At 41.0% G+C, this 15,324-nt stretch overlaps 3 protein-coding genes across 6 annotated transcripts in view; 2 read left to right on the forward strand and 1 right to left on the reverse strand.

Annotated features, from left to right (window-relative positions):
* creb3l1 (cAMP responsive element binding protein 3-like 1) overlaps positions 1-1,226 on the forward strand; it is a 46,712-nt gene extending 45,486 nt beyond the window's left edge. For both annotated transcript variants that reach the window (XM_005948719.2, XM_005948720.3), the window contains one exon: positions 43-1,226. In XM_005948719.2, coding sequence (XP_005948781.1) covers positions 43-79 — 37 coding nt within the window. In that variant the 3' untranslated portion in view covers positions 80-1,226. The remainder of the gene's footprint in view (positions 1-42) is intronic.
* A 131-nt stretch (positions 1,227-1,357) lies between these two features.
* On the reverse strand, positions 1,358-5,833 carry harbi1 (harbinger transposase derived 1). Of its 2 annotated transcripts, XM_005948716.3 has the most exons (7): positions 5,656-5,833; positions 4,975-5,140; positions 4,688-4,890; positions 4,453-4,540; positions 4,128-4,335; positions 3,871-4,046; positions 1,358-3,429 (listed from the first exon to the last, which is right to left on the reverse strand). In XM_005948716.3, the coding sequence occupies exons 2-7, from the start codon at positions 5,137-5,139 to the stop codon at positions 3,229-3,231; spliced, it is 1,041 nt and encodes a 346-aa protein (XP_005948778.1). In that variant the 5' UTR covers position 5,140; positions 5,656-5,833; the 3' UTR covers positions 1,358-3,228. The 2 variants fall into 2 exon arrangements, with proteins under 2 accessions (XP_005948778.1, XP_042070649.1); XM_042214715.1 differs by lacking the exon at positions 5,656-5,833 and having other exon boundaries at positions 4,975-5,643.
* An 80-nt stretch (positions 5,834-5,913) lies between these two features.
* atg13 (ATG13 autophagy related 13 homolog (S. cerevisiae)) lies at positions 5,914-14,956 on the forward strand. 2 transcript variants are annotated; one of them, XM_005948717.3, is made up of 18 exons: positions 5,914-6,083; positions 7,103-7,183; positions 7,456-7,536; positions 7,642-7,761; positions 7,943-7,989; positions 8,979-9,119; positions 9,221-9,261; positions 10,241-10,337; positions 10,446-10,553; positions 10,868-10,961; positions 11,160-11,258; positions 11,611-11,694; positions 12,489-12,589; positions 12,728-12,869; positions 12,953-13,030; positions 13,155-13,262; positions 13,406-13,534; positions 13,649-14,956. In XM_005948717.3, exons 2-18 carry the CDS (start codon positions 7,115-7,117, stop codon positions 13,724-13,726), a joined length of 1,617 nt encoding a protein of 538 aa, XP_005948779.1. In that variant the 5' UTR covers positions 5,914-6,083; positions 7,103-7,114; the 3' UTR covers positions 13,727-14,956. The 2 variants fall into 2 exon arrangements, with proteins under 2 accessions (XP_005948779.1, XP_005948780.1); XM_005948718.2 differs by lacking the exon at positions 11,160-11,258.
* The last annotated feature ends 368 nt before the right edge of the window (positions 14,957-15,324 follow it).

The raw sequence follows: 15,324 nt of genomic DNA on the forward strand, positions 1-15,324 counted from the left end.
TCAAACATTAACCAGCCGTCTCTGCTTTTCTCCTCTCCTCAGAGAAACAAAACCAGATGGAGACTCTGAGTTTTTCTGACACAGCTCAGCCTCTCCTCATCTAACTTCTCAGCCCTGAATCCCTCCAAAGGACCCCAATGCTCCAGGTTGCTGAAATCAACATCCAGCTGGACCAAAAAACGTTTTCTGTTAGTTTGTTAGAAAATCCATTATCATCATCTCCTCTAGTGAGCTTAGATTACGGCTCCCATCCTGCACCTCTGTTACCATGCCTTTATCTACAGCGTCACTTCTCTGCTTTGACAGACTCTGTTGTACTTGAACGTTCTCGATTTTAAACAGACCTTCGTGCTGGAATCTCCATTGTTATGCACAAAAAAGAATCTTGCATCATTTTAAATACTCAACTAATCTTTTTTTATATTTAGTCATTAAAAAATAGTTTATAACTCACAAAACATTAAAAACACAGTCGCCTTACTAAACTTTAAAGAACCTGCAGTCAGAGCTTATAGATTTGATTGGCTTAAACAGGCCATGAGCACAAAATAGCCACAGCTGCCAAAATGAAAGGCATATATGAGCCACTTATGCTGTGATCACGCGTAAAGACCTTTTGTGTTACTTTGTCAGACAGCCCTAAAGATGACCATCTAAAACAGTTGTTTCCCGTTTCCAGAAATATATTTAATTCCTCCCCAAAACAAATGAAGTGTAGCGTTCCTGTTCAGAGCAAAGCAACGCGGTCTTTTTGCAAGAGCAAACAGAAAGAATTATGGGAATGTGGCTGAAAGAAATGTAAAAAAAAAGGCAGTGTGCATTTAAAAACAGTGAAAAGTTGACGTCCACTGTGGGATTCTAGTTTTTATCATGTAGTTCTTGTACTTTTATTCCAAGATGCTCCTGATGTGCCACATTAGGTTGGTGAACAAAGCACGAAGGGCTGCATCTGCTTAATATGTCATCAATGTGTATTTTTTCCGCAGTATGAGCCTCTGTTGTGTTTTTAGGTCATCTCTCCTCTGCTCTCTGTTTCCCCGTATACGTGAAAGCCCCTCCTGCACACACAGAGTGGAGCAGAGCAGTTGACCTAATAGGAACATTTGTAACAGGAAACACTTTTAAGCCAAGTGTGAAATAGATAACAGCATGTGTAAGCACCAACACCAACTAGGCATCAACATATGCTTTTGGAAGCCGTGCCATTCTGAAAGTGCCTTCCACTTCGCTCAGTTGAATATGACCAACTTGGCCTTACACCTAAAGTCCCACATGGAAACACAGGCCTGAAAATGTTCCTCGAACTAAACGATTTGTTTATTCTGTTGCAGAAAATGGATGAATCATCTTTTTTTAAATCTGGGTGAAACCTTTTTATTTCACATTCCTTTACACATTTGAGATCACAACAGTCGCAACTTGTTTGACAAAGATCTCTCTTACAGATCCAAAAAAAGTTTCGCTTAGCGCAATCAACACAGGGTGTGGATCTTTTATCTGGCTTTAAGAAAAAAAATTCTTTCCATTACGCTTCAGCTTTTTTACATCTGCATCTGACATTTGAATAATTGAATAATTTTTTCCAGCTCTGACCAAAATTCTGCTCTGTTTCTTTTGGGAGAGAGATCATATTTTCATACCGAGGGATCATAAAGAGGTTGGGGAAACATGACAAAAGTATTTTTATGAAATTATAAAATGTATATGTAATATATTTGCAGCATTAAAAAAAGAGCATATTTAATTTATGCATCAAAAAAAAGTTACTTTATCTTATTGTCTCCATTTTTTTTAAAAATAACGTTTTAAAAAAGCATAAAAATACAACTTATAATATATTCTGAGCATCAAAAAAAGAGCATATTTATTTTATGCACAAAAAAAAGGAAACAAGGAAATAGTGCTACGTTGTGTTTTGGCATTTAGGATGATGTAACGTTTTACATGCTGATTCATCAGGTGTAAAGCTTTGACATGATCTGTTTCTGTCTTTTAACTGTAATACAGTGTTTATGTTCCACTGCTGTCGCATGAAAATCTCTGAGGGTTCCTCGCAGTAATTTGACCAAAAATAATCTCCAGAATATAAGAAAACAAAATATTTGGGAAAAAAGTTTAATTTCTATATATATTTTTTTGGTAATTAAATGTAAAAAGTAAACTTTGAATAAACTACACAAAAAGTATAGCAATCCTGATATAAAAATGTGGTCATGCGACAGCAGTGTATGTTGTATTTATTCCTGTTTGTAGAAAGTTTGTATATATTGATGAAGCCATTTAAATGACTAATACATTCCAGGCAGTAAAACACCACTAGTTTTGTTAATTACATAACTTGATTGAAAACTGACCAAAAAAAACAAACACTTTTCGACAAGGTTCAAGAAACAGTGGGGGAAAAAAACACCCTTAATGACCGGTATTCCTTCAAAATAAAAGCCTTATCCATTATTTAAATCCTTTAAGAACGTTCTGCCACTTCAAAATCAATTTTAAGCCCCAGAAATTTCGCTACCACAGATTTTCTCCTTTTCTTACTCACGTCGTCTGTATCTGTTTCACGTTGTGACTGTTCCGTCATGCCGCACATGCTCCAAAAAAAAAAGAAAAAAAGAAGAAAATCATGTGACTGCAGCCTGTCATTTTCACCCGTGAGTCTTAATGCACCGATGTACATAAAAAAAAGACAACTTAATGTGCAGTTGTTGTAAATAAGGGTCTTGTTTTTGTATTGTGACATAGTCCAAGATCTTAACCTGTGGAATCTAATGGGGAAAAGAAAATTAGAGGGGTGGGATTTAAAAAAATAAATAATGGGGTGGGTGATTTTTTTTTCAACTTGTAAAGAAACCTGGATGACGAAGCAGCTGCACAGTTTGAATAGTTGTCAAACACCAGGAGGTGCTTGATTATTCCAACCACTCCATGAAGATTTGGAATCTATTTGAATGTCCTGAGGGAATAATCAAGCATTTCCAGGGAGTTCACTTATTTGAAATGTGTATGGATATGTCGCCTTGGTTTGTTGTATAGCGTCTTGCATGTTTCTCCATACATAAATATATCTATGTTATCTTAGTATAGTCAGTAGAGTAGAATCCAGCAAAATATTAAAAAACTGCATCAGCAACAGCGTGTCGGTGAACGTTCTTGCTTTAAATGTGTTTCTTGTGATATTGAGCTTTGCACTGGTCCCAGTCTTCGTCCCCTTTAACCCCCACAGCTTCAGCTGAAGTGTTTGAATATGAGCTGCCTTCGAAGATCCTCTGCCTGGCTGTCACGGTCCTCGGGTCTCTGGTTGAGGCTCTTTGGCTGCTCGAGAGGCTCTGTTCTTTCCAGAGTCCAGGCGTCTAATCCAGACTGCAAGGAGGCGTTGTGGAGAACGCAGCAGGCCAGCAGGATGGATGAACTCCTCTCTGGAGAGTACTGTAAACAGGAGAGGAGGGGTAGCGGTTACAGATGCAAAAACCAACTCATTACTGGCAATACTACGCCAGATGCATTGCTATATTTCACTCACAAATAAGGTAAAGGTCTCATTTTCGGTTATGACCGTGGCCTGTTTGACTCTGGTACTGATAGTGTATCATTCTAATACCGTGAACTCAGCAGATTGTCAGATGTTATCGGCAGATATCACCTATTTGCCGATCTATCAGTATTGGCTTTTATGACATCTGATAAATAAAAAAAATAAAGAGGACACTGGAGAAACATCCTTCAGCTTTTTAGTTTGTCCACCAGAGGGCACTCTGCTGGGCAGAGCGTGAACAAATAAATACACTGTTTGGAGGTTAAAAATGTCTCATGGTTTATTTCTACTAATATGTTTGGGCCTGATTATTGGCTGTGACACATTTGCCATACCTGTAAGTATCCTTTGGTGCCATCTAAACATCTGAATCTGGTTTGGATGGCTCTGAAGGTTCGATCCACGATCTCACGTGTAGCCGCGTGGGCCAGATTGTATCGAAACTCTGCAGGGGATTCTGGGCAGTCAACTGGCGTCATCAGCCATTTCCTCAAAGGGTAACGGCTGTCACCTGAAAATCGGAAAACTTATAACCTCTGACTCCAACGCCACAAGCTAACTTCTAATAAGGAATAAAAAGTCCAGAGCTCACCCAGCAGCCAGCCCTGCTCTGTGTCCTGCAGCTGTTTGTAAAGAGCAGATCTTTCTAGAACAACAGTGTCTTGGAGTCCACCTGCCCAGTGCGTTTCTGCGCTAAGTAACAGTCCCCGGGGATCACAAACCAGCTGACAGGCCACAGAGTGAAAGCCCTTCTTATTCACATATGAGGAGTCTTCGCTGTTTGGTGCTTTGATGGCCACCTGGAAATTTAATTAAAGTAAGAGAGATGATTAGGTTACCCCTGTAAAAACAAATGAGTGCATGAGCGTGCATGCACATAAACACACACACTAATTACACAATGTCATATAATGAACCTGAACACAGTCCAGCACCCCCAGGACTCCAGGAAATCCTGCGACCCTCTGAAACTCCCGGAAGGACTGCTCTACGGTGGATAAATCTCTGTTTGGAAAACATCATTATTATTATTCAAGTGAGATTTTCTTTTACTTCTTTTGAAGTAAAAACAAGTTTCTGGGAACACAAAGTTACAGTTTCAAATTATTTTGTCATTCCTGCCTGACATCAAGTGGCATAACATCATCGTACCTGTTGAACGTGATGAACTGAGGTGCTTTCTCCACCAGGGCTCTCGTCACATTGGACACACATCTCGACATTGACGCCTGGCTTATACCGATCGTATCCCCCATAGATGTCTGGAATGAACCTGATGTGTAGAAACCCAGTGCGGCCAGCACCTGGACCTCAGGACTGATGGCTCTGGAGCGCTGGGTTCGCCTGCATAGACCCTGGAACACAACAGAGTAGTGTTTGCATATTTCATAAAGACAAAGTTAAACTGATCTCTTAACATGACATGAAGACCCACAAACCTCTCTGAGTAATTCCACCAGATACAAGATAAAGTCTCTGGGGAAGCCAAATTGCGTGATGAGGAAACTGTCTGAGACTGAGTCCAGGTCAAAGCGGTCAAGGGTCTTGTGGCCTCGACCATGCAGGAGTAGATCACAGTCCAAGATGGCTATAGGGATGGCCATGCTGAGGATAAGAAAACGTTTCCTTTTAATTGCTAATAAGTGCAACTCAATTTAAATACTTGGTATAGCCTTATTTCCTCAAACCTGGGAGGAATTTTACATACAGATTTCCGACACATTAATCTACAGCATATATTATTCCACTAAACATTGCTACAATTATTAATGTGCTATTTTGCTGATATTATATTTTCGCTAATAAGGAAAACCACGTTCACGTTCTTTGTATACAAGAACCCATTAAATACCGAGAGTTTAATACTAGGGGGGAATGTCCTGATGTTTTAAACGTTATTATCAGCAAGCCATCATTAGCTTTAGGGATAGCTCCAGTACATGTGAGCCAAGTCAAGCCAGCGTGCTAACGTGCTACCCTAGCTTGCGTTTATTATTTTATTTTTTTTTCTTTGCTCACTTGAGATGACAACTTTGCTGTCATGTAGTAGTGGGACAGTTGCAAATCGAATTGAAAGCACTGATAAATAATTTTTGCACGATTAAGGACAATACTCTTACCTTCAGATAAAAAATAAAGCATTTATGGGCCCAAAAAACAAGTCATTGAAATAGCTAACGTTAACCTGCGGCTCTGAATTCGCAGATTCGCCACACAGACTGGCGTTTATGTTTTAGATATAAGTTCAGTGTGGTTATAATTTTTTTTCAAATCGCGTAAAAATACTTCCTGATTATTTTGTCAAAAACTTGTTTTTTTTACTCTAAATGTAGCAGTTTTGTATTTTAACGAAAACGCCGCGGTGAACACGCCGCTACACAAACACGTCGACATGGAGAAGATAAACAGAAAAGTGGCACAGCAGCTGCTGACGTTGTGTACATCTCAAATGGGCGTATAAAATGTCTGTGTGACACAGCTCTGGGTCTCGCTTGCATTAAACTGGCTTGCATTTTATTGAAGCTCCGTTGTTAAGGTCACAGCTAATGTAAGTACTGTTGTTTCGCGATCAAGTTAAAGTACGTTATTGAGCTGGGCAGCTAGTGTTAGCTGCAGGCTAACGGCAGCTGCTCCGTGGGTCAGTATCCTCATGCTTCACAGATTCGGCTTTGCGAACCTTAAACCTTTCGTAGTTGTCCAAAAAAAGACGGTACTGTAGAATTTGAATTTACCATCGGTTGTTGTGTAAAGAGTAATAAGGCTGTCAGGCTTTTTTTGTTTTCTAACATGACCTCTAACTATAATTTGGACAATTTCAACGTGGAGGCCTAACCTGCTAGCCTGCTTTTATTATTATTTTTTTGTAGTCCACTGTTGTTTGGAGGGCTAAGACCACGGTGATAAAATTTTCCTTTTATTTATTACTATATTGTCCACGTTTTTCAGTTAAAAACGCTAAACTGTTGCCAGTGTGGTGAAAAATGCTTATTTTGTTAAAGTAATTGAGATATTTTCTTAGGAACTGTAGTCCTGAAATGGGAAAGTGAAAACCCCCCAACACGTGGACAATGGGGAGATAATGGGGGTTGAATTCAGCTTTTCCCCAGTGTTTAGGTTTTTCAGTCACTTTTACTTAAACACATGTAATTGCGCATGCACATGTATGTACATGAATAGTTTACGTTTTGTTTCTCACTCTTGTTTGGTTGAATGTATACACCATAAATCTGTTTTAAAAAGCTGTAAGAAGGTGTATTTTTGTATTTTACCTTCTTGCAGCTGTTTCTTAGATTTATAGTGCACATATTACTTATTAATTATTTTATTTGTTAATGGAATTTGCACTACCTTTGCAATTTCAGTCTTATCTTTTACTTTCTTTGTGTTTATCATTGTTTTACATGTAAAGGTTTTGCACTCCCACAGTTTAGGGCCCTCACTGTGCTTTTACACTTTTACTGTAACTATCCTCCTTATTTGTTGTGGGCTGTATTATTTTTGTTGTGTTATAACACAATAATTTCCCTTGTTTCCTCAATAAGTTTCTATTGATCATCTATCTTGCAGGGTTGTAACAATATGGAGAGTGACCTGAAGCCCCAGGATCAAAAGGACTTAGACAAGTTTATTAAGTTCTTTGCACTTAAGGTGAGACACTAACATAACTTTTTCTATACATCTGTAATTGCAGGTTTCTAAATGGACATTTGAGGCTTCAGAAGTGAATAAATAAATAAACAATGGAAAGCCAGGTTTTTATTAGTGTGGCTCAAAGCACTGGAATTAAAATAATCTTTTCCAACATATGTCTCTTTCATAAAAGTGCCTGTTATATTTTGGACAGGCTTGTCAGCAATTTTCTATGGATTGTTTCTGTAAAACCAGCTCATTGTTTGAGCAGCCTGTTTCTGTATCTGTAGACTGTCCAGGTGATAGTCCAAGCCAGGCTGGGAGAGAAGATCTGCACTCGCTCGTCATCATCGCCTACTGGATCTGACTGGGTAAAACAACGTAGTCATTCTCTGTCATGATTGTTTGGCTTTCAAGTTAACTGTGGATCTTTTCATGGCATGGATTATGGATATTCAGGTTAATATTCCTTCTAGTTTAATTTGGCCATCAAAGACATCCCAGAGGTTACCCATGAAGCCAAAAAGGCACTGGCTGGCCAGCTTCCAGGCATCGGGCGCTCCATGTGTGTTGAGATCTCTCTGAAGACATCAGAGGTAAAAAAAAAACCAAACAAAAAACCTGCATCCTGTTTTCTTGTTTTGTAAAAACTGGGCTTTGGGATTTATCATTGTTTTACACATTTGCAACACCAGCCAGACCACATCATTAACTAAATATGCAGCCTCTTTAATGTAACTGTGTTCGTTAGTTTTTCTTTGCTTTGTCTTCCTTCAGGGGGACTCGATGGAGTTAGAGACTTGGTGCCTGGAGATGAATGAAAAGTGAGTGAATTTTGTTTTTGCTTTAGTAAAAGTCTTCTGTAGGCCATGTGGTTCAGGGTTGCTGATTTTGCTTCTCCATGTTTGCACAGTATCAGCCAGCAGGACCACAAATCTTTTAACTATAGTATCTGAATCAGTACTGTTACTGATTCTCTCTGCCAAAACTTAGCTGTCAGACACCCGTACTAAACGTAGAGCTTTGTGAGCATCCAAGTCATGAAGAAGCTCAGAAATGCAGTAATAACCAGCAGTTTGAGTAAAATAATTTGTATATTGGACATCACCCACTTTAATGGACAATGACGTCCTATCCTCAAGCCTCAAGCTGAGAATTTTGACCCTCACTTTCTTGGTGTCTTGAAGCTTATTTCATTGTAGGAACTTGTAAATGAGAAGGGAGTTCTCTGTAAGTGTACTCTGGTCTATGGCTCTTTTTTTCTCTAATGAGAACCGTAATTTAAAATAAATGAGTGTCTTGCTGTATTCAGTGAGATGTGAAGTCAGTGATTGAGCCCATAAACACATCAGTAAAGTGTGTCAGTGACGAGTGGCATTAGCTTCCCTTAAACCTCTTTAAAATCAGACTTCTTTTAAAACTAGAAGAGTCGAATGATAATTCGACCTAACTGCTGAAGTGTTTCCGTTTGAAAACTGTGTCTGAACTATTTTGTTTCTGTAGGTGGTAAAGTGAGCCTGTCGGCACCCTGTCAGGTCCACCAGCACTGTACAAAACACTGTTTTAATTTTGGTATTACTCTGTGCACCTGTGCTTTTGAAAGTACAGTCAAAATGATCAGTAATGGTCTCCATTCCCCAAGCACCACACTGCTTTATTCATACAAGATAAATTTAGAGAGGGGTATCAAAGAAAGGTAGTCGGCAAGAAGCAGACCTGGAAACACGAAAACGAGCTGCCTTGCAGAGATATTTTTAAAATCCCCTTAAGCTGCTGTATTGTAACACATCACCGTGTTTTCTGTCTGCTGCAGGTGCGATAAGGAAATCAAGGTGTCATATGCAGTCTATAACCGTCTGTCTGTCCTCTTGAAGTCTCTGCTGGCCATCACCAGAGTCACGCCTGCTTATAAACTGTCCAGAAAGCAGGGACACGACTATGTCATACTCTACAGGTGATTTGTCCTCACTTCCAGAATGCATCATCTCACTCCTTTTTATCTTTGTGCTGTTTTCAGTCCATTCTTCTAAACTGCGTGTTGCTTCTTCTGTCTAGGATCTACTTCGGGGAGGTCCAGCTGAGTGGATTAGGAGAAGGTAAGTTTAAGACCTGATTTAAGGTTCTGTGAAAAAGCTTTGTAGAGCCTACGACTGTTAAATATTCCTTATATTGAGACAATGATTTCTGTTCTTTCTCTGATAAATTCAAAACTGCGTTGCCAAAGTAGCTGTAAATGCCCCGGAGGAGTTGATGGTGCTAAACAGGCCATTCACAGTAGTTGTAGACTGCAACCTGACATGTAATGACCCTTTTTCAGACTCATGTGATGAGGCACATGATCAATAGTGGGTCAGCGATCCTTTTAAGGGACAACAACATTAGGGCTTCAATACCTGGGACTCGCCACCGTTTGCTCTTAGAACTGAAGAAGCTTCTCGGATGAGAGGTTGAAATGTCTTCAAGAAACTTCAAGTCCAGTCGCTTTTCTTTCCAAGCTCCTTAGATTACTATGACCTGGATGACCGACAACCGACATGTAGTTAAATTTCTAGGGAGGTGTGCGCCAGGTTATGTTGTACTTTCTGTTGTTCAGAGGTGTTTGTGGTTGTGCCATATGTCGCAGTGTTTTCCAACTGAAGCATCACCAATTTATGCTTCACTGGGAAATCTATGATGAAAACTGACGTGCACTTCCAGAGATGTATAAGGAACAATAGTCACAGCGTCAACATAAGGACTCGTGGTAATTAACACGTAATGCACCCGCACAAGCATAAAAGTCTGCAACGACATCAGCCAGTCACATAGGTTGCGATGTGGGCTCTGCAATGGTGTACCACAGAAGTCTAAATCAGGACCAACTCGGCTCCATGACTGACATTTGTTAAATCAATACAGAAACACTGAACAACACACATCTCTTCATGTTTTCTGCTCCAGTTTGACACAGCAGTTTGATTTGCTTGTACTGTAAACATTTTTTCAAAAGTAAGCTTTCATCACTACTGTATTGCATTAAGTACTTTCACACTATAGGGCTGGTTTACATTTGCTTATGTTGTGCTTGTTTTTAAGGTTTCCAAACGGTGCGCGTTGGAGTTGTTGGCACCCCTATCGGTACAATCACGCTTTCGTGCGCCTACCGCACCAATCTGGCATTCATGTCTAACAGGTAACCAACAAATCAAAGCCACAACAGCTGTTCTTCAGAGAAGGTTCTTGTATATTTATTCCAATGGGAAACGCATCTTATGAGCAGTTTAACTGTCCTCCTCTTCAGGCAATTCGAAAGGTCGGCTCCCATCATGGGGATCATCGTGGATCACTTTGTGGATCCTCCCTGCAGCAGCCAGCGTCCGGCAAACATGGGCCATCCCTGCAACTACAGGTAGCTTCGCCACTCAGTCTGGTTTTGTCTCCCACAACTGCAGAGACGTTTAAATGACCTCCAAGTGCAGAAGTTGAGTAGTCAGATTCAAGGTGATGCAATCCATCATTCTGAGGTCACACTTTATCTCCCTGTCCTTTATCTCCATGAGAGTCGAATCGGTGTATCAGAAGGAAAACATTCAGTGTCTTAATCTAATACCACTCTGTGTCATTTGACCTCAGGCTTTCTGTTATCTTTCAGTAAAAGAAACAAATGTATACATGTCCGCCATCGGCTCAGAACTTCAACTACAAATATCTCTGTGTGTGCAGGGCTCCCGATGAAGAGGACGGAGGGCAGTTTACAGGCGTTCAGGACTCACAGGAGGTCTGCGCCACCTCCTTCTCCACCTCCCCTCCCTCTCAGGTTAGCGTACGCTCCCTCGCCCCTCGTCGTCATCTCTTTCTTTAACCTGTGGATTCTTCTCTCCATTTTCACTCCTGTTTTTCATTTCGCTTTCTCTTTTTCTCTCCTTGTCTTTTTTTTTTTCCTCTTTTCCTGTTGTCTTGTTGTGCGTTCTATCTGTGTGTGTGTGTGTGTGTGCGTGTGCGTGCTTTGGCTCAGTGTGTGTGTACGCTGAGCCCGTCTCCCTCTAAACTGCCCAAGCCCCTCCCGCTGGATAGTCTGCAGCTCCCATTGGCTCCTGGACTTGTCACTCACACTGTGAGTCTATACTGACCATTGGGAGGGAGTGTGACTCTTTGTGTTTTTGTGAGACACATCCTGATTCTGCACTGAACAGATCTGTTTTCTCAGACTTAACATTTGCTTTTGGGCGTGTGTTCATCTAATCCTGTTCTTTCCATCTTCTGTTTAAATTTCCACTACTTTGTTCAGTGCACAGCTTCAGTTTGCTGCTGATCACTAGACATGTTTGATCATCCACATCACATGGCACCACCTCAGTAAATCTATCATTGTGACAGCTCAGCATGTCCCTTAAAAGTCACACAGTATATGATAAACCTGAACTCCTCCATGCTTAATCGTTCCTCTTATGTCTCTTCCTGTTCAGCTGTACGCCTCCAGGTTATCCTACCAGCCGACGGCTCTAGCAGGAGCTGCAGAGTTTTGTCACCCTGCTTCCAATCCAAACCAGGTGATAACGCCATTCACACCATCAGCAGTTAATTATGTTTTATGCCCAGATTTTAGTTTATTTTTCTCTTCACAAGAACACAATAGGAAGACAGAAACAACAGAACTCAATTAAACAAGAATCACCAGCGGCTACAATGATCTGAAGAAGTGTCAGAAAATAAAGGTTTAAGATTCGAGGCAGCCGTGGAAAGACATCAAAGCTCTCAGCTCAGTAGTTTGTGACGGAAGAGGTCAGGCATACTTTTTACACTAAACAAAAAGCTGTGTTTTATTTTTAATTTTTGAGCCAGCTGTTGAACAAGACTCTTCCAACTTCCTACATATTTGTAGGTCATAGTAAGAGGACCTTCTTGCTGCAAGGCTATCACCGCAACATTTTAAAACTATGATTAAAGTGTTAATAAGTTCATAAAATTAGTTCCACATAAAAAGAAAACTGACACTGAAACACTGACTAGAAATAAATGGCAGTGGACTAAGAATCAAACCCTGTGGAACTCCATTTCTGAGGTGATTGCAGGAATGCATAAAACGTCCCACTTATGATGAGGACGATGCGATCAGTGAAGCAAAGACTTCTGACTGTTATAAATAATGATGTTATGGTGGTTTATTCTCATAGTTTGATATTCTGTTTTCCAGAAAGCCTAATGAAGGACTGCAGTTATGATTTCTTCTATTTACTGATTAACATTCTTTTTATTTCCTAATTAGCTTCTTAAATAACTAAACAATGTCCATCAAGATTCTTGTTTATGTCCTCTCATAACCCTGCCATTGCTTCTTCTCTAGGTCTTGCATGCTGGGAAGGAAGGCGGGGCTCTGTTGATGCCTCCTCATGGAGCAGATGTTCATCTGACAGTAGAGCATGCCCCCAACACACCGAGCAGCAGGTGATTGTCCGCTGGCTTTGCATTAACCAGTGAAAACTGTAACCTATTTTTATTCCCTGAGCTCCAGTGTTGGTCCGTAGTTCTGTTAAATCATTTTGAAATTTAAACTTCCTGTCTTGTCCCTCTCTCTCCTCTCAGTGGCGATGACGACGGCTTGTCGCAGAGCGGAGAAAGACGCAAAGAAGAAGGGCGGAGGAGCGTTTCTCCCTCGGACCCTGTGGAGTCGCTCAATGCGTTCACAAGGAAGGTCGGAGCCTTTGTTAATAAACCCAGCACACAGGTACGTCATCTTAAGCTGCTTTTTACACCGATTTTAGTTTCTCACCCACCACACTGAACCCTGCTCTTTGTGTATCTATGTAGATAACAGCAGCCAGTCTGGACCTGCCATTTGCGGCGTTTGCTCCTCGAGGCCTGGACTCAGAGGAGAATGATCCTATGGTAACTTCAGTGTTATGGTGGACAAAAATAATGCTCCCAAATGTCTTGTCTTGCACAACAAGTACAGTTGAGGTTCACTTTAAGGCTGACGCCTTTTCTGCTGTGCATGTGCGTTTGTGTTCAGGTTCACCCTCCAGATTCTCCTCCCTGCCCGTCTCCCCTGCAGGGCAGCCTTCATTCTCAGGGCTCAGAGGGGTCAGGGCAGCAGGACGACTTCGTCATGGTTGATTTTGTATGTAGTTATTTTTTTTATTAGGGGAAAAAAAAACAGTGCACAGCTGGGTTCAAACAAACAAAAAAGTCCAATTTAAAGCAAAACAAGATTCCAGGTGTTTTATTATGAAGCTGAAGTGGTTTCTCTTCCCGTCTACCTAGCGTCCGGCCTTCTCTAAAGACGACTTGCTGCCGATGGATCTGGGCACCTTCTACAGAGAGTTTCAGAATCCTCCACAACTGGCCAGTCTCTCACTTCACATCAGTTCCCAATCGATGGCCGACGACCTGGTAAATACCTTCTTATTTGCAATTGTGTTGACGGCGAAGCTTTTGGCGCCTACAGAATTGACAGCACGGAAATGAATCTCAGTAGTCACGTGAGTTTGCGTTCTCCCTCCGCAGGACTCGCTGCCGGAGAAGCTGCGCGTCTATGAGAAAAACATAGACGAGTTCGACGCCTTCGTGGACATGCTTCAGTAGGCGAGGAGTGAGGGGGGGCGAAGGCTGAAAGTAGAGAAGGACTTCCTGAGGAGACAAAGACAAAGAAATGGACACTGAAAAATGAATGAAAGGGAGAAGCAGACTGGAGGCTCCTCTGGTTGTTTGTCCTGTGAAAATTACTCTGACTTAATCACCGTGTTTCAATGTGAAATTTCCCTCTCCTTCCTGTCAAGCACACTTAACAGCTTGTACATCTTCACTGTAAATACTATGTTATCTCCTGTGACACTGACACACACAACCCTTTGTGGTCCGGTAGGGTTGATCCAACTCAAAGGTCTTCATTTTCTCTGTGGCGTAAATTGGCTCTCATCTTCAGTGTTTAATCAAATCGGATGATCGTGGCGTTTTCAGTCACTTCAGACAACCACCCACATCCGAGGACAGGCTACCTGCATTCTTGAGATCTGTAGCTCACCGCCGAACACTAAAATCACCTTGCTGATCATATCTGAGCTGAAGCTGACGGATCTACAAGTCGAATGAGTACGTTTCACATTATGAGTTTTCTCTTTAAAGCCAGTCTGGACAAAGAAAGTTGCACATGGCCTTGCAAGAGGATTTCTGTGCTCGGCTTTACAGCGAAGGCGGCGCTCGCTTCAATGTCCCTCAGCAGGTTTTCCCAGCTGGTCTGGGGATTTAAACTGCCAACTTCAGCATTTGCAAACGTCCCCAGTGGAATGTAAAGTGAATTAACTGCTGTACAGAAAACATTTCCACGCTTCAGTTTGCTTTGCAACAACACTCAGTTGCCAGTTAAACCACGTCCTCCTAGCTGAAACTAATACAACATCCCACCCCTGCGATAACACGTCGGTTTTTGTTGAAACTTAACGATCATTTCGAAGGTTGGTAATTGTGAATCAAGGGGAATAATGACCCCCCCAGTTCAATAAAATTTACCACCATCTTAAATCGCAGCCTTGAAAATGACCATGAGGTTTAACCAGCCCCAGTTTAATCAAGAAGTCAACATAACCCGTGTGGATACTGGATTTTATTGCAGGATGTTAGTTTGAGCTTTCCAGTAGCCTGGTGTTTACCGTGCGCTCTTCGACATGCTTATGTTTATTTTGATCTTTTTTTGATTAAAAGAGGGAAACATTTCCAGTTGTCTTCAGAGGGTAACATCCATGACTGTTCAGTTTGGTTGAAAGCTTTAAACTTTTCTTTTGGTGTAGATGTCCCAATAAAGCTCTGTACAAACTACATGGCAAACCTGTGACTCGTGTCTTCAGTGGCTGGGATGTTTTACCAGGATCCAGAATTACCCAATAATTCATAATTTAAAACTTTATATATTTTTAAAAATATATACACATAAATATAAGTGCGTAATATAATAGACACTTAAAAAAAAATTCTTTAAGGGTAGCAGTTATATCTTGCCATTTCAGTGTAACAGCACCTGTAAACACACTGCAAGAATTTGAGTTGTGACAAAGTATCCTGAATTTCCCACAAGTACAACCTCAAGAGGAACTTTCAAAACCTCTGAGACAAGATGGGGAGAAAATTTTAAAATTGATTTTTAGTTCAGCCATCCGGGAGGGGCTCAGAGTAGAGCAGCTGCTGCT

The sequence above is a fragment of the Haplochromis burtoni genome, unplaced genomic scaffold (genome assembly GCF_018398535.1).
Source record: "Haplochromis burtoni strain Fernald_Lab_line unplaced genomic scaffold, NCSU_Asbu1 Contig_603, whole genome shotgun sequence".
Classification (NCBI taxonomy): domain Eukaryota; kingdom Metazoa; phylum Chordata; class Actinopteri; order Cichliformes; family Cichlidae; genus Haplochromis; species Haplochromis burtoni.

Bases quoted from the DNA above. Each gene is read 5' to 3' on its own strand.
- harbi1 (XM_005948716.3), bottom strand. From the start codon at position 5,139: ATGGCCATCCCTATAGCCATCTTGGACTGTGATCTACTCCTGCATGGT. The intron at 4,891-4,974 runs GTTTGTGGGTCT...GTTGTGTTCCAG, and splicing joins TGGTGGAATTACTCAGAGAG to GGTCTATGCAGGCGAACCCA. The intron at 4,047-4,127 runs GTGAGCTCTGGA...TCCGATTTTCAG, and splicing joins AGAGCAGGGCTGGCTGCTGG to GTGACAGCCGTTACCCTTTG.
- atg13 (XM_005948717.3), top strand. From the start codon at position 7,115: ATGGAGAGTGACCTGAAGCCCCAGGATCAAAAGGACTTAGACAAGTTT. The intron at 7,762-7,942 runs GTAAAAAAAAAA...GTCTTCCTTCAG, and splicing joins TCTCTCTGAAGACATCAGAG to GGGGACTCGATGGAGTTAGA. The intron at 12,870-12,952 runs GTACGTCATCTT...GTATCTATGTAG, and splicing joins TTAATAAACCCAGCACACAG to ATAACAGCAGCCAGTCTGGA.